Source organism: Lissotriton helveticus, chromosome 3_1 (genome assembly GCF_964261635.1).
Source record: "Lissotriton helveticus chromosome 3_1, aLisHel1.1, whole genome shotgun sequence".
Classification (NCBI taxonomy): Eukaryota; Metazoa; Chordata; class Amphibia; order Caudata; family Salamandridae; genus Lissotriton; species Lissotriton helveticus.
In genome coordinates this window covers 82329759-82347690 of record NC_136061.1, presented here as the reverse complement: position 1 = coordinate 82347690, position 17932 = coordinate 82329759, and the positions used below count along the sequence as shown (strand labels likewise).

General features: G+C 44.6%; 1 protein-coding gene and 1 long non-coding RNA gene across 6 annotated transcripts in view; one reads left to right on the top strand and one right to left on the bottom strand.

The window, feature by feature from the left end:
* Positions 1 to 14637, bottom strand: part of LOC144824416 (uncharacterized) — a 552506-nt gene extending 537869 nt beyond the window's left edge. For 3 of the 5 annotated variants that reach the window (XR_013608937.1, XM_078683524.1, XM_078683525.1), the window contains exons 1-2: positions 14557 to 14631; positions 2345 to 2411 (exon numbers count right to left, since the gene is read on the bottom strand). Coding sequence is in view for 2 of the 5 variants with exons in the window: in XM_078683524.1 (XP_078539650.1) it covers positions 2345 to 2411; positions 14557 to 14602 (113 nt within the window). In the remaining 3 variants the exon portion in view is untranslated. Of the gene's footprint in view, positions 1 to 2344; positions 2412 to 14556 lie in introns of all 5 variants that reach the window. The other 2 variants (XR_013608938.1, XR_013608939.1) reach the window with 1 other exon arrangement.
* A 128-nt stretch (positions 14638 to 14765) lies between these two features.
* The window catches only part of LOC144824414 (uncharacterized), a 391672-nt gene continuing 388505 nt past the window's right edge, over positions 14766 to 17932 (top strand). Inside the window, exon 1 of the long non-coding RNA XR_013608935.1 lies at positions 14766 to 14874. This is a non-coding gene — a long non-coding RNA (uncharacterized LOC144824414). The remainder of the gene's footprint in view (positions 14875 to 17932) is intronic.

Here is a 17932-nt window from a genome sequence, read left to right as displayed (position 1 = left end):
TGTTAGAAGGAAAAACAACTTTCTTCATGGATCCTGCAGTTGCAGGGGACTGGCTAGGAACATACAGAGTGGAAGTGGGGGAGGAGCTGAGATCAAATTGCACTGCCCCAAGTGGAAGAGGACCCCCGTACCCCGGAATCACAGGAGAACTAAGAAACCTCCCAAAGCGCAGGCAAATAAGGGCAGGATGGCAGCATTTCAGCAGCTGTGGCCTTGAGCGCCCTGGACACATCCTGGAATTGTGATATATATGATCCCTGAGGCATCAGTGGACGACATAGAAACAAATATTCCAATGTGACAAGAGGAAGACCCTCAGGTAATTTTCTCCAGATCAGCAGATGATTTATAGATTTAGGGCCAGATGTAGGTGAATTCAATTTAGCGAGTCATTAATAGCGATTTTTACCGAATTGCTATTAAGGACTCACAAAATTGAATGTAGGTAGGAATCGCAAAAATATTTGCGATTCCTTAATATTCCTTAATTGCGAATCACAAATTGAGATTTGTAATCAAGGAATAACATCCCATTCATTTCAATAGGACAAGAGGCCCATAGGAATTAATAGGATTTGTGCCCGCAATTTGCGAGTAACCAAGAGGCACTCGCAAATTGCGGGCGCAATTTCAAGGTTGTAAGGGTTTGCAAAAGGACACCCTGTTGCACCCCTTAGGGCATGTATGTGCGCCACATGGAACTTGTAAAAAGCCAAAAGTGCTTTTTAAAAATTAAATCCCAAAATACCACCAACTTTAAGTTGGTGGTATTTTGCGATTCCTTAAGGCAAAATTGCAATTTGCGATGCCTACCAGCATAGCATTTAGGGAATCGCAAATTGCTTGCACAAAATAAGGAATCACAATTGTAGCGATTCCTTATTTTGCGTGCAGGTATTTGCCTACCTACATTGCTCACAGCCAAATTGCGAATGCAAATGCTGGTATTCTCTGAATTTCAGCATGTGCGATCGCAATTTGGCTTCCTACATCTGATCTGGCCCAAAGTGTCATGAGCTAGGACTATGCAAGATGGGTTAGTCATATGGTAATGAATTCAGAGGCCTCGGGGAGGGGCGGAGACTGGCGGGTGGATTTGGGAATGTGTCCTTCATGCAGACAACAGAGGTAAACTCTTACTTCAAATGTTACACATATATGGCGTAACACTTCTGATGCTGATTGGTTAAGATGAGAATTTTAAATAAGGTGAGCAGGCAGGAAGCAGAGCATATGATACAACAGGTTTCAGATGACTCCCAAACTCTTTCAGCTCTAGCTTTGAAGAGCAGTGAGATGCACACATTCCAAGATGTGGTTTGTATGGATGGGTGGCGGTTTGCCACTGGTCCTGGGGATGGGGAGTTGTAGAATGTAACAGTTTTATTAGGGAAAGAAAAAAGTAGAAAGTACAGCTTGCTGTCGTCAAAGGGGTGCACAAGTTTGGTTACCACACTGGTGCTGTCAACCCACTTGCTTTAGCAGCCATTATCAACTCTGAATGGGGGTGAGTCAGAGCAGAAGCTTTGACAGTATAAGATGGCTCCTACAAATATGCCCTGCTAGCATGGAACGTCAAGGGAATGACATCCATATTATTATGGATTCATTTGGTGTTGCCCTTTGAGGTCACCTCCTTGGCAGTGAACAAGGTGGGCAAATTTGAGCTGGTTACTGGTAAGCTACATGATAGTGATAAGACTATGGCTTGAATGTATGCCCCCAGATGCAATTTTTCACTGCGCTGTCTGTCGGGATCCTTAGGAGAATTCCTGCCAAACAACAAAAGAAACCAAGAAACAATGAATGGAGACTGAGCTGGCAGCATTGGAAACTTAAGACGTCTACCAGCACAACCTCCTGACAGCGCACTAGTTTTTCTTCTTAGGGATTCTAATTTCTAACTGGAATGTGCGGCGCACACTGCTAGAGAAATGCACATTTCACCTTATAAGAACATCATGAGGCAGGAGCCTTCCTAAGTCCTCTGTCGGAAAATTAGTCAGGGTAGTTTGTTGCAGGCCGCCGGTTAGTGTCTCTCCGGCAGCACAGCGTTTTGGGTTCAAAGACTTCCGGTATTGGCGTCTTCATTTCGAGCACTCTCTCTAATGTGTATAGACGTTTTTCCAGCTAGGAGTGTGCACGCTCAGATCCGGTTGTGTACTTGACTGGAACTTGCTTGTTCCTGTTTGACACTCGTCGGGTCTAAATACATTGTATCTGGAGCTCAACTACGAACAGCTTTCAACAAGCACTGGTAAACTACAGAATTAAAAAGTTCAAAATTTCCTTCCTGGATTGATGAAAGAACGAGAGATTTAATCTAAAGAAGTTCTGTACTTACCCGATAAATTCCTCTTCAGGCTCCTGATGCAATTCAGTCATTGTGGACATGCAAGTATTCCCTGAAACTAATACAAAATAATTGATTGTATTAGTCTTTCTGTCTACTAAGACAAAAACAATAATATAAAATACACATGTGGAAAAAAAGAAGGAAAGGAAAAAAGAATTGAATGTTATTATAACAGAAGAGAAGCAATCGTCAAAATCAGATTGAGTATGTGGTAATGTTATTTAATAAAACACTAGCTCCCATATAATAAATAGTACACATATAGAGAGAGTAGGTTGGACACTCATCATTGTGAGTTCCACGGCTACATGATGGCTTCATTGTATCCCAAGGTGTTTGATACCAAATACCCCATCTTAATAAACCCACACTGATGCCAGTGCTGGATTTATTAATCAATGCACAAAGTGGGCAACTTAGAGGTGCCCCCTGAAAACCTAGCGACTACTAGTGTGTTGACTCACTAGTATAAAGCAGCCTGCCACCATTAGGCATGCTTCTGGCCTTCTGCAGTGAGAGCCTTTGCTCTCCGAGGCCGGGGAAAAAAGCCTGCTGCGAGGGGAGGTGTTCACACCTAGTCCAAGTAGGAACTGCTTCCCAGGGCGGGAAGCTTCAAAGGCCATGCAGCCTTTGAAATGCGACCCAGGCCTCTCCAGCTAGTGGAAGATGCCAAGCCCCTGTCCGGTCCTCATTTTTTGGTGCAGGGCAGGTGAAATTAGTTAGAATAGGAGGTGTGCCCACACCTAGCCATCACCACCCCTAAGGTGGGGCAGATGATGTGGACACCACTTTTTAGAATACTCTATCTTGTGTTGGAGGGAATTAGCCTATTAGGGTCAGGGTTATGCCCACTTCCCACAGGAAATGGTCATACAAAAGGTGTAGTCACCCTAAAGGTAGGTAACTCATTGGCTACTACTTGGTACTCTCCTTAATGCTCCTACATTGAGTATTAAGGTGGCACCCCCGGACCCAGAAATTCAGATTTGACGGACCTAAAGATGAGGAGCACAAAGAAGAGCTGCTGAACTCCAGAACTGAGTGCCTGCCGCAGAGTTTTAGTGCAAACCTCTGTCTGCTGTTTCAAGACTCGACAATCGCGGGTAACTGAATTGTCCTGCTGCTGTGTGGCCTCTAGGAAACCCAGAGGACTACCAGCCTTTACAAACTGCCCAAGTACTCCCTTGGAATAGAGGAGCTACTCCTCTGCTCACAGCAGGCACCAAAACCGCAGAGTCCGTTCCATTGACTTGCCGATTCCCAGCCCTACAGGCTCAGCAACTGACCAGGAAGAGGTACGTGTGCTCTGGAAGGTCAAATCTATCTCCCCAATGAGTTTGGAGGCACCAGGACCAACCAGAGCTGTGCAGTACCAGTCCCTGGCTACCGGACACCCTGCATCTAAGACCTCGAAGAGTCCAGTTGGGATTCCAACTGTACCAGAACCCAGAAGCCGCCAAAAAACATCAAGACCACTGAGACCCACCTCGAGGGTGGACCAGCGGTCCTGAATTTGCCCCTGCCAGCATTTGGCCCCTGATCGCAAAAAGCACCTTTACGCACCTACGCCAGCTATCCTACGTGCACTCACTACACCCGGACTAGTTAGAGACGAACCGGCTGTGCTCCCCTGTTCCAGAGGCCTTTGTGACCCTAACCCCTATTTGTGTGCTCTCGTACTTGTCCACAAGTTCCCCTCTGCAGCCCATCTTTAGAGGGCCCCCCTTCCCTGTAGCGCAACAACTACCAACTCCACCAACTCTCTGCTCCTGGTGGAATTCGGGACTCACCCAACAAACTATTGTTAGAACATTGGACCTTGGCTTCCCGCTACCCCAAACCTGGAAGGTGAACCCCTACAACTGTTTGTGCGTGTGCTTTACCTACATGCTTTGTCCTCCCATAGGAATGCATGATGCATAATTGCGCATGACATTGAACTATTTTCTTATCTTTGAAAATTCCTAAGAAATACAGTACTTACCTCTGAACATAGTTCTTCGCTTGAAAATATATGTAAAAAGACGTTATTTTTCTAAATTGATCTCGGATTTATTCTGTGAGTGTGTGTCTCATTTATTGCCTCTGTGAGTACAACAAATGCTTAGCACTACCCTCTGATAAGACTTACTACTCACCCACACTACCACAAAAGAGAGCATTAGTATGATCTACTTTGGACTTTGTACGCCAATTGTGGACCCACTGGACTCTCTGCATAGTGCACTACATTTTAGTGCACAATTTAGAGAGTCAGCTTCCAACAAATGAGCATGGAGAAAGGGGGATACCATTGAGAGACGGTGTACAATTCATCCCCCTACATGTAACTGACATGCTGTTCTTTTTTAGAGATGATCAGATGAGTTGAGTTGGATTTTGTCCCTAGTGGAAGAATTTGGGAGGCTCTCGGGTCTCCCTACTAACTGGATGAAGACATGCGCGTTCCCATTTGACCCTAATATGATGGTAGAACATGATGCATCAATAGAATGGAACATAAAGTGGAGTACTCAAACGGTACTTGGGAGTGAGAGCATACCATTCAGAAGTGAACTTAATGGGTGGTAATCTGGGAGCAGCAATACGTTGAGTTTTGGAAAATTTTACAGATTTCCTTATTGGAGCAGATAGCGATATCAAAGATGACCATACTGCCCAAGCTTTTGTATTCTTTCATTAATTTGTTGATTTGAATAAGACCCAGCTGGTTGACAGAGTGAGGTGCTATACTAAGGGATGTTTTATGTGGAGAGGGATGACACAGAGGTAACTTAGCTATCCTCAAAGCTCCTATAATGGAAGGTGGGTTGAGGGCCCCGATTATGATGTGTATTACCTTTGCTTCCCAGATGCAATGGTTATCCAGATTGCTGAAGGACAGAAATCTCACTGAAAGAGCTGCAACCATTAGTACAAATTATCTTACGGACATCCTCCCCATACTGTTCAGATGCAAAGCACTATATTCAATGGCGGCCCCTCTGTTTAGGTGGAGGAACATCGCCCCACTAAACAAAAGGAAAAATAACATAATAACTATCGTAATTATTAAGTTATTTTTCCTATAGCGATCAGTGGCTCTCGGCCGGGGCCCTCTTGGGCCGACCAAACAGTTCATGAATACTTTGCATGTTCCTACCAGGCTGCATTACACAACCTGGTCAGGAACATGCACAGGCTCCCTGTTCCATTCTGAGCGCCGATGCACAACGATCAGACGAATCACAACGCTGCATTGCAGTGTTGAGCTTGGCTCAGGGGAGCCTGTGTGCCGGGTGCTTCCTGCTGCTGGTGGCTGGGAGTCTGCAGGACGACGATGTAGGACGCAGGAGAGGCGGTCGTTCCCGGTAAGTGTTTTTTTTATTTTTTATTTTGATTCTTCGCCCCTCCCCTCCCCCCGCCCACACCACCAGGGGTCCGATAGCAGCTGCGACTGACTATATGCACAAATGCCAGGGTTGATGGGAGGCAATCAGATGCTGGCGGAGGTGTGCTTTCAAAACTAGGGACACCCCCACTTATGCCCCCTTTACACCCTTCAAGAAATGATTCAAATTTGCACTCAGGAATCTGTGGATTGTTTTCTAAAATGGGAAGAATGAGTACATTAGCAATAGGGGATTGTTTCCAGGAAGGTCACTTTTTAACAATGAATGAGATAGAGGAGTAACTGGGGTTACCGCCTGAACAATTTGTTATGTATGGTAAACATAAACGTATGGTGAAGAAGGCAGCCATGGAGTCCTTCTCATATGAAATCCTGCATCTTTTGTTTACCATGGGAGTAGGGGTAGATTAGTCTCCTAAGCATTAGAACACATTACTAAACATGACATGCACATGTCTAAAAAGAAATAGGAATCGTACAATAAAAGGGAACTTCCAAAGAAGGGGCAAAAGTGTTTGGAGAACACCCAGAAAGTATCCACAAATGCATGGCTAAAATACACCCAGTTTAATCACCTCTGCACTACATAGTTAACACCTAAATGCCTTAATCTTGTACAGGGATGGGCCAACATGGTGCACCCAAGGTGGTATGTTTGAGATGCACTCTTTTCGCACATGGTTTGGAGCTGTGAGCCTCTTGCCCTTTTCTGGGATGGAATAGTCGAAACATTGAATACTGTCTTGGATAGAAATGTCTGTATCCTAGAAGTCTGCCTCCTAGGGCTGTTCCATAGACCTAAACTGGTTTCTGGATTTGGCCCTCGCCTGGGCCAAGAGATGTATCGCCATACAATGGAAGGTGAATGGAGCACCCTCAATGGAGTGCTGGACACGAGATGTATGTAGATGGGGCAAGAGAGAAGGCTTAATACTAACAAGCATTTGCAATGCAAAAGGTCTCGCATTTATGAAGGTTTGAGCAATTGGCATTGTAAATTGCAATGCCTTTTATTTATGTGTTGTTTTTAAAACAGAAAAATAAAACATAACATGTGTATTTACAATGCCAAAAGCTTAAACTCTAGCAAATGCGAGACCTATTGCATTGCAAATGTGTGCTATAAAAAATGTAAACAGCGTTAGAAGAGAGTGTGTCCTGCCTGCAATAGCAGGCATGCCAAAGCTATTGAGAAAATAGTCCTCGGAGGCTGTAATTAAAGCCTATTGAGCAACAACACACATAACAGCGGGTGTCGGCATGGGAGGTTACAAAATGAGACAAGGCGTCACTCAAGAGGGACTACTAAGCCTTTTGACCAATGAACAGCCACAGTTTACAGTGGAAATGACGCAAGCCAATGAAAAATGTGGGCGGAGAATAGGTGGAGCTTCAAGTCCCTTCCTGAATACAGCATGCCTCGCAGAGCAGCGCATGCGCTGCCCAGGCTTTACATCAGAAAGAAAGACGGCAAATATGAAAGATGGTACTCAATGGTGGCCACAGGGGCGAGCTGTTGGCGGCAGATCAAGAATTCATCCAGTAACAGAGAGATTTAAGAATATACACAAAATGAGGCACTGTTCGATTCATGAGGGTGCAGGGGTGAGGGGGCGTAGTGGGACTGGGGAGGGAGGCGATGTGTATGAACGCCAGTACCAATTTGTTGGTTGTTTTAAACAGTTTAAAATTAGATCTCGCAAAAAAGTGAGAAGTTACAGAGGCCAGCTCACTAGTCCTATGATCAGACAGTTATGAGGCCTAGAAGGTCTAATAGAGGTTATGTTAAATTTGGATATCACATTACCTATGTGATGTAAACTTGGAATATTGTCTTTAAAATGGCTGTTTGTTTCTGACTGCATGCAAAATGTACACTATGGATGCTAAAACTGCAATAAAATGATATCAATAAATGCTGCATCAAACGTCTATAAACGCCACCCACCCACTCCATGAAAAACAAGCCCTCACTGCACATGGCCTTTGGCTGCGTGAAGGGGAGTTGGCCATAAGGACTGACCAACGTCCAGGCCCTGTGCCTAACCTTTTATGGCTGCAACCTGGCGCTGCACATGGCCAGTTGTTCGTGAGAAGCTGAGTTGCAGCAAATATTTTTTTTTCTTTAAATGTCGGGATGAGTGGCTCCATCTGCAAATTCTGTATTTCCATTTAGTTTTTTTAATTCATTTTGATGCAGGTGGGGACCCTTTATTGGCATGTGGGGCTCACTCAACTCTGTTATGTCCAATTTTTGTATTTTCCCAACACAGTGCACAGTGCGCCAGGCTTGGTATTGCCAGCCAGAGCATGCAGGCTTGCAGCTGCGGATCCACGACTCCACAATGGATGGGGAAAAAAGCTCCCTCATCCAATGGTATGTCTTTTGTTATCCACAGATCCTCCTTCCTTGTCTAGATAGCTCTATAATCTTCAAAGCCTGTCAACACCTTATTGTAACACTAATTTCTCAAACACTAGTGAATGGATTTAGAACTAATATGAAAAGCCACACTGCTGAGGAAAGTTGTATCATAGTGCCAAGTTTGGTAGTATTCCGCTCTAGCTGGTTCTCCTGTGTGTAGGAAGGTGGCTTTCTATATAGTGCACTAAAACAAAGTACACGGAACCCAGACTGATTTACAGAGGCTAAAGTAGATAATTCTAACGCTCTATTTGTGGCAGTGTGGGTGTGCACTTATCAGAGGGTAGTGCTAAGCATTTGTTGTCCTCACAGAGGCAAAAAATTACATACACACTCAAGAATATATCCAATACCAATTTACAAAAATGTTCGAATTTTATGTAATTTTTCAGACCCAGAACTTAATTCTAAAGTAAGTACTTCTTAAGATATGAATTTTTTAAGTTTGCACAATAAATCACTTTTGTGCGCAATTACGCACCATTAAAGTCAATGGTAGAAAATAGAAAAATGCAGATACAATCACGAAGTTAGAGCTCAAGGTTCACCTTCAGGATTTAGATAAGTCGCAAGGCCAGGCCTAATTTTACACCTGCAGATTCTCTGGAGCGTCCCAGATTGGGCCAGGGGCAGGGTTCTGACATCATTGGTAGATGGAGCGCTACAAAGAATGAGGCCACTTGAAAACACACTACGCAAGGGGACCTAAAGGTATGTCCGGGGGGTCCCACAAAAGGGAGCAGGTCGCAATGGCCTAAGGACCACAGGAGTACAGCTAGTTTGTCGGAACCCAGGCAAGGCGGGCTGGGTGCAGAACTGATAGGTCAGCTAGGCTTGGCACATCAAGTTGTCCTCGCGTTCAGGAGCAGGCAGCTTGGAGAGGCGGTTCCTGGACTGCTAGAACACTCACAAAGTAGGTATCACAGGTTTCAATGTCCCTCGATGTGTTGCTTAGCCTTGGGCAGCTGGAGTCTGGATTGGACTCTTCAGCTCGGTGAATGCTGCAGTGGGTCTGGTACCCCGAGTATTTGTGCGGCACAGCTCCGGTAGATTCTGGTCCTGGTGTCTACACAATCGGAGGGGAGATAGATGTGATCCTCTGGGACTGGTGTACCACTTTTGGTGGAGAGCAGCAAGTCAGAAAACCGGATTCAGTGGGTTCGGAGCCTAGTGACTGGGGGGGGGGTAGTACCTCTGCTTCAAGGGAGTTCTTTGGCAATTTGTCAAAGGCTGGAGGAGCTCTGCGATTCTTGAAGGCCTCACAGTTGCAGGACGAGACAGCACACCACGATTGTTGAGTCCTTAAGGCAGCAAGCAGGGTTTGATGCCAATTTTCTGCAGCAGGGCTTCAGTTCTCAAGTGAGCAGCTCATTTTTGTCCTTTTCTTCTCCATGTCTATCAAATCTAAAGTTCAGGGTCGATTTGTTAAGAGGGGTGGTAGGTAATAGCCAATGGAGTACCTACCTGAAGGGTGTCTGCACCCTCTAAGTGACCACTTCCTGTATGAAGGGCCACTACTGTGCCCCTAATTGGCTAATTCCCTGTCAAACCAAGGTGGAGGGAAAAGAAAAGTGGGCTCCACATCACCTGCCCCACCTTAGGGATAGTGCTGACTGAATTGAGGACCTACCTCCAAATTTAACTAATTTTCCCACCTGTCCTCCTGCAAAATGTGGAGCAGGACAGTGAGGTTGGCATCCTCCACTATCTGAGGTGCCTGGGTCGTATTTCAAAGGTGGCATCACTTTTGAAGCTTTCTGCCTTGGAATGCCATTCCAGCCTGGAGGAGGTGTGAAGCACATCCGCCCACAGCAGGCTTTATTCCTGCCCTCTAAGAGCGCTGGCTCTCATCCCATGAGGTCAGAAACATGTTTGGTGGTGGCAGGCTAGCTAAGACTAGTCAGAGACTGTTATAAATAAATACACTGTTTATTTTCATAACAAAAGACTCTAGAGAGACCATGCCAGTGTTTGGTAGGTTTTCAGGAGGCCCTGTAAAGGGTCTTCTATGTGCATATATTAATAAATCCAACATTGTAATCAGTGAGTATGTATTAAAACGAGATGTTTGGTACTAAACATCTTAGGGTACAGTGAAGCCACCAGGGAGCGAGGAAACTCGTAAAGACAAGTATCCAGCCCTTGCACTTTCTATGACTTCCCAGTGCACTTGACATTGTAGAATGAATCATTTCTACTCATGCAGATATGCCCACACATGGGATATAGTGCACCTTGCCCTAGGGCTTTAAGGCCAGCAGTAAGGGTGACTTATATATACCTCATGCTGTGTATAGGGAAATGGCATACAGGGCTGTGTCGACTCTTCTGTTTTCTCTGCACTAAGACACACAGCCTGCAAAGGCCGTTTGCATGGTCTTGGTGAGGGGACTCTGGGGTGGCACAATTGGTGTATCAACCTAAGGTGACCCACCGCAGAACCAATGCCCTAGGGTACCAGGGGTGCCATTTACTAGGGGCTTACAGGGGTTACGGAAGTTGTGCCAATCGTTGTACATTTTTAGGAAAGAGACCTGGCACTGGGAGCGTGGTTAGCAGGAACACAGTGCACTTTCAATTCGATATCACATCATATATCAGGCAAAAAGTGGGCGCAAACCATGTCAAAATAGGCACTTTCCTACACTGTAACCGAGAGAGAATTTTCCTATGGAAGCTCAAATGGAACAAGCGGGTTTTAAAACATGCCCCCCATCCGTACACGCGATGGACCTGCACTGACATGCCAAATATTAGCCAGGTTTGCTATTTCGTGCTTATTTATCAAAGGGCGCCAACGTTATAAGCAAATCTTTAGTGGGTACTCTAACCATAACAGCAGTCAAGGCCTCCATAATATAGTGCAGCAAGGGAAGGTTTTGCAGAGTTTCTGATTGTGTGACTATATGATTTTTCACATGAACAGTATGTAGGGCCCAGGGGAGTGGTAGTTTTGAGGTAGCCAGAATCAGTGAGGATGGCACCCCCATCCAATTGATGTCAAGCAAGTAGTCTTTCTTTCCTGTCCACTTTTAGTTCCAGGTGAGCCGGGCCATATTTGGGTCTCCTTGACACTAGGGCTTCTGTTGATTTTGTGTCCAGTGAAGGAACTTACCCTGCAGGCGGACTATACACTACCCCTCAAATCCGAGTCGAAATAATAGTAGACATCATAGTACACCAAGGGCAGACCCAAACTCCCCATCAGGAGCACTTTGGTAGGAAGAAAAGAGTTCTGTAGACATAAGGAGGCAGCTATGCCATCCCTTCGAGCTACCTGCTGAGGGGGCACATTGCACAATGATGCCCTTGGAAAATCAGATGTCAATGGACACTCTGGCAGGACACCCCAAAGATACTCCATAAGGGACAACTCATACATTTGTATCTCAAACTTCTGCTGGAAAAGTGTGTCTGTAAAGAAAGGAAATACAACGTTTATTCAGTATTTAACAATATGCAATTACTTTACTAAAGTCACAAATAGTTTATATTGGATTACAATGGAGGAACATGTTCCCGTTACGCTGGGTGGGTATATCTTACGTGGACACCACTGCATTGTTCAGCTCCTCTATTTTTTTTACCTATTGGTATGGAGACTGGTGACGTTCTTCCATGCCGACTTTTAGCTAAAGTTTGAGTGTGGAGGGTGCAATTAAAACAAGATTGAGAAATATTCCCTTTAACCGCATGCGTGCGGGCGGAATTCCGCCCGTACGCTGAGAATCCGTAAAGTGCACTTTACATGACGAGCTGGGCTCGTCATGAGCGTGCGAGGAGGCTACCTCATGACGAGCCCAGCTCGTCATGAGCGTCGAAGGGGTTAAGTACCCAAATCAAAACTCTGGCAGGAGCGTCCCAAATGTCTCTTAGATTCGACATCTTCTCCGATTTTAAGGAGGAAGAAAAAATCAATTTAATCAGTCCAGGATTAGACACAACTCTCATTGACCAGGAGTGTTAGAAGGTAGGAGTCACTGTCATTTCCCATAAATGTGTGATTGCATTTTTTATAATATTGATGTAAAATGGGCATTGCATTTTATGTACTTTACAACATCCGAGGTCCTTCAAATTGTCTTCCAGTAGCATCTGGCATTTTTAGGCAATAAAAAAACAAATAAATAATACAGATCAAGTGAACATAAATGTCAGATGTTATGGGAGCTATTGCAAGGGTGACCTTGAGCTGGTTTGAGATCACTTCTTGCCAGCATCAATATCATGCACATTCCCTTGCACCCTTCGCCCCTTAGATTCGGTCAGGACCTACTGTCAAGGAAAAATTCGATTTATTCACAGCAATATATGTAGTGGTTCACCTTACACATTGTATTGCTGACACCAACACTTCCATGTTGAGAAGTCCCAGCCGTGGCAGACCTTTAGACCCCTAATGTGTCTTGTTCATTCCGTATTCACCCTCCCGGAACTAGACCCAGCGATCACAATGTGGGAGAGTGACGTGTGTCTCTCTCTCCTTCAGTGAGGACCATTGGGCAAATGTAAAGGTGCTTGTTTGCTGTCATCGTGCAAGGCAAGCTGCATGTATGGATGCGTGTATGTTTAATTCATGCATCGCGAACCCAGCCGAAAGGTGGCCGAGTGCTGTGTAGCGTCAAAGACAAAGATGTCAAGGAGTTCTTGTAGAGGTGGCTGAGTTCTGAGAGCAGAAGTGGACTCCTACTGCATCATGAAATAGTGTTCTTTATAGAGGAGAGTCTCCTGCTGTTTCCAATGTCAGAACATTGGAATGTTGAGCGCTCCATTGAAAACAAGAGTGCTTCGGGCTTCTAATGACTGGTAGAAGCCTGGAGCTCCAACATTTCAATGTTTGTTCAGAGCTGTTGCTGGAGTTCAACCCCTTCGGGCTCCGTGAGGCCTTTGTTTTATTTGTTAGAACATTCTGCCCTCTAGTGGTGGAATGTTCTATTAGCCTTAGAGCCCTCCGTAGCGGGCTCTACCGGTCATTAAAGGCCATCTTCAGCTTGGGTCTTTAACGCTGGAGCAGGCTTTAACGCTGGAGCAGGCCTTTAATGGCCAGTAGAGCTGCTACGGAGGGCTCATAGGCTATATTGGAGCAAGGTCTGGTCACTGACAGGCAGACAGTAGCTGGTCCATTAGGGTGGTTATGAATAAACATAATGTCCTTGCAGTTTTCTCTTTACCGCCAGAACCTCTAGTTCTTCTGTTGTTAAATCCCTCGCCAGAACCTCTAGTTCTTCTGTTGTTAAATCCCTCGCCTGCTCTACACCTGTTCTCCTCTGAGCAAATTTACACCAATCCTCCAGTGCAAGGTATGTAAATGTCTGAGCGGGAGGGAGACTGGCCCGAGAGAGAGGTCTTTGTTTGAGCTTCATTATGGCTTGATGGTGACATTCCCAGGCCAGGGACGGGGGCGGCCATCTTAATGCTCTGGACAGCCGTAGACAGAAGGGAGTCTTCGGTGCTATATTTGCTCACCGTTTTGTATGATTGTACTGCGTCTTCCATGTATCTGCTGCACAATTATCATAACTTTTGGAATCTGGGACCTTTGAAAGGTCCCGGCACTATACTGTATACATTATATTGCATGCCGATAATATCACAGTCACTACATTGACCTCACAAGTACATAGGAAGGTAAATGTAATATTGGGCTGCAACAGTTACTGGTGTTAGGGCGGCAATGTGGTGGCAAAAATAATAACATACCTTGAGGATGTAGTAAGTGGTAGACAATGTACTGCATGCAATATAATTATAGGTTGATATTATTAACATTGACATAGTGTCTTAGAACACCTGTGACATCTTTTTTGGCCTGTGGTCCTCGGGTTTATCCCCTCTTTCCATGCCACATTTTCGGACTCCACGAAAGGGCCTGGCATGAGCCCTGTAAATAAACAAACAGATGCACAAACAGGGAGTTTGAAGGCACGGCGTGTGGGAGAGGGTGGTTTGCTGGAAGCAGCGGAAAGGCTCGGTAAGAGAGCCGCCAGGTAGCCGCCGCCTGCGTCACCTCCCATATGATTAACGTCGCCCACAAAGCTCGCCGCCGGAGACGGCCGCCTCATATCCCGCCGGCCTTTGTCTTATTTTATTTATGAATTTGATTGATTGCTGCCCAGGTAGGTAAGCGGAGACACCCGCCTGGTGTCCAGTTACAGCCTGGAGCTGGAACAGACGAGGGTAAAAATAGCAGGCAGGCAGCCGTGCACGGTAACTCCAACAAACAGAAATCAGAGGTCACGTCAGGCGTGCGCAAACATTCACCGCCCAGCCCGCCCATATCCATGTTTTCCATTTCTACAGCAAATTTACATCAAGCCTCCCGCGCAAGGGATGTAAATGCCTGAACGCGAGGGAGGGCGGCCAGAGAGAGGGGTTGAGCTTCACCTTGGCGCGAGGGTGACATTCCCATGACAGGGACGGGGGCGGCCATCTTAACGCTCTGGATAACGGAACAATGCTCTGCGCGAGGGAGGGAGGCTGGAGATAACGGTGTGTTTGAGCGTCACCTTGGCGCGTGCGGGTAGAGAGAGAGGTGTGTTTGAGCGTCACCCTGGCGCGAGGGTGACGTTCCCATGATGACAGGGACGGGGGCGGCCATATTAATGCTCTGGATAATAGAACAATGCTCTGGAGGTGAATGGAAAAAGACAACTGTGCATTCGTTTACTCCGTGGCTTTGGCCTAGAGCAAGGCAAAGCGTTGGTGAGTCGGAAAACGGGCTACCTGACAGTCAGCATCGTTATCACCTGAGACATATGGGTTGGGGTCCAACTTCCCCAGGGCATTCTTTCCAGCCTTCTTTCTAAATTATTTATAAAGAAGGGCCTGCACTCTGCTCCTGCGTTATGATTGGTGTTCAGGGGAAATGGGCGGCCATTTTGAAGAGGGCCATATGGTTATTGCTGGCTTTCTCTTGCAGAGTTGTAGCACAGTGTTAAGTCAGGCCTGGTTCACAAAAGCTTAGATTTGTAAGGCAGAAATGTGCATATTTAGAGTCACTGTTGTGCTTGATATTTACAGCGTTTGCATTACTCAAGCAGTAATGGTCATAGAGTTACTTGAGCACTCAAATGCACAAACATTGTAGCTAAAGAGTTTCCAGCAGGTGGAACAATCTACATGCTAGTACACCTGACGCAAAAAAGCATTTACACATTAACTATTTTTTTTAAAATGTACATAAAAATATGTTTTACTCTTGGAGAAGCCCCTCCCAGTGCACCTCCAGTAAATATTGGTGATGACCCCTCATGGACGGAGGCCCCGGCTATACAAGGTCAAATTTCCATGACTTTCTAGAAGGGGTCACTTTTTGATAGTGGTGTGTCTGTGTGTAAATACTGACATATTAACATTTGTTTATGGACATTTGTCTTAGAAGGGGTCACCTTTTGCTAGTGGTGTGTTTGTAAATACTGTTTAGTCAAGCAAAACAATCCCTTTGGGACACCTTATTAAAGTGACAAACGTTCAACAGACAATTTAAAACAGGAACACATAGACTAAAAAACTACTGTACTTGTGAGGCAAAACACAAATGAAATTATGAAAAGTCCTGGACAATTTATTATACAATGCAATGTTTAAGAACAACAATTCAACAATAATTAAAAAGAGGGAAGAACATTAAAAGTAAGGAAACAATTAATTCTTATTAATAAAAAAGTAGGTAAAGACAGAAAATTAAATTCAGCAAAAATGTCAGAATTATTTTCTAATTAATTGAAACACAATCCTCCTTTTTGTTTATGCGACGCGTTTCGGTGGATCATATGATCAAACCACCTTCATCAGGGTTACATGAAATGTCTTCCCAACAATTCTCAGAAGTTTGTATCAAAGCATAACCGCTTGGGGTAGGTACCTCCTATGTTAAAAAACCATCTCTCGTCCAGCGACTTAAAAAACTTCTCAGGACCTGTCTGTTGAACGTTTGTCACTTTAATAAGGTGTCCCAAAGGGATTTTTTGCTTGACTAAACAGTCTTCTTGGTACCCCATCCCTTTGGTTGTGGGGTCCCTCTCTCTTTTATTAGTGTTTGTAAATACTGACATAATAACATTTGTTCATGGTCATTTGTCTTCGTTAACAGTTAGCACACCTAGAAACACCCACAAACCTGCCAATAATCCTTTATCGGTAAATGCTGAAAACCACTACATTGATAAATGTTCCCTACTTTCAAACTTTGCATACAGAAAAATGTTGCCTATCCTGATAAGTTTACGTTTGCAAAGTATTTTAACATGTTTCATTTTTCGTTCCTTAGTTCAGCAGGGTGAGGAAAATATTTTTGAGAATTGATCCGCTCCAGTTGACATATACTTTTAGAAAACCATGAAAAACATTCTTAGCCAGAATCTCGCTCCTAAAGCCAACACGCCAACAAGTGCTCGCAAGCAATTTTTGTACGTCAGTTAGGAGTGAACTACGTCTTCAGTGATAAGGTGTCCCTATGACTGTGGATAATGCTAAAAGGCCGTGAATGTCTAAGTGAACCATCAGAAGTTCTGTAAATATTGCTTTATTATTGTCCTCAGACCTTCTACTCTGCACACATGAGTTGGAAATGAACCCAGTGCGAAGGATTCTCTCCCACAAGTGTTTTTCTTTTCTGTACACCTATCTTTGGATTCTTTTGTTATCGCGATTGAGACTTCTCAGTATTTGGGACCGTTGCAATCCTTCCATAGTCCACAGGTAGGTACACCACTAGTAGTGATGAGGGCTGTAAAACCCTCTTCCATCTCATTCCGAGATGCATCTCTCTTGTGATGCTGCTCTATTTCTCTACACGCTCAGCCTCCCTGTATCCATCTTTATGTATTTATTAGGTATCCCAGGAGATTTCTTGATAACATTTGTAGATTGATTGATAATATGTTGTTAAAGATTGTTATACTAGATGTCATATCCATGACAAGGTCAGCAATGTCAAAGAAATAATCTACTGGTTGATAAATGTATGTTGTTGGCCTTTCTGGAATTTGAAGATAAGATACTTATTGACAATGAGTTCCAGACATCAGTCACCTGGACCAAAAGATTAGGCATCTTGGCGTATTTATTTATTTAGGGGGTTTTGTAATGCGCATCAATCTGCCCCTGGAAGATATCACTGCGCTGATACAGCAAGCTGTCATTTATAAAGGCATTAGATGTCACAGAAATGTATTTATTTTATTTATTATTTATTTATTAACAGCTTTTATAAAGCGCTAACGAAGGCCCAAGGGCATCTCGGCGCTAAAAGTATCTGCACTGTCTAACCAGAGAAGGGAAAACTGGGTTTACAGATTAAAAAGCCAGGTCTTGAGTAGCTTGCGGAAAGACAAAAGTGAAGGGCATGTTTTAATCGATTGCGGTAAAGTGTTCCAAAGCTTGGGCGCTGCCACAAGAAATCTTCTGTCTCCCCATAAAACAGTTTTGGTACGAGGTACCACAAGTTCATGTGAACTAGAGGAGCGTAGAATTCTGGAGGGACAGTAAGGGATAAGATTTTTAATGAAAAAGGCTGGTCCCTTGTTGAGCAGGGCCTTGTAGACTATACAGAGTGTTTTAAATTTGATTCTGCTTCTAATTGGGAGCCAGTGTAGATCTCTAATGGTTTCTGACGCAGATTGGTGTTTAGGAATTCTTCCCAGAAGCCTGGCAGCTGCATTTTGGATAATCTGCATTTTGTTTAGTACTCTTTCTTGAGCGTTTAAAAAGAGTGCGTTGCAGTAATCTAGTGTAGACAGTACCAAGGAACTAACCAAGG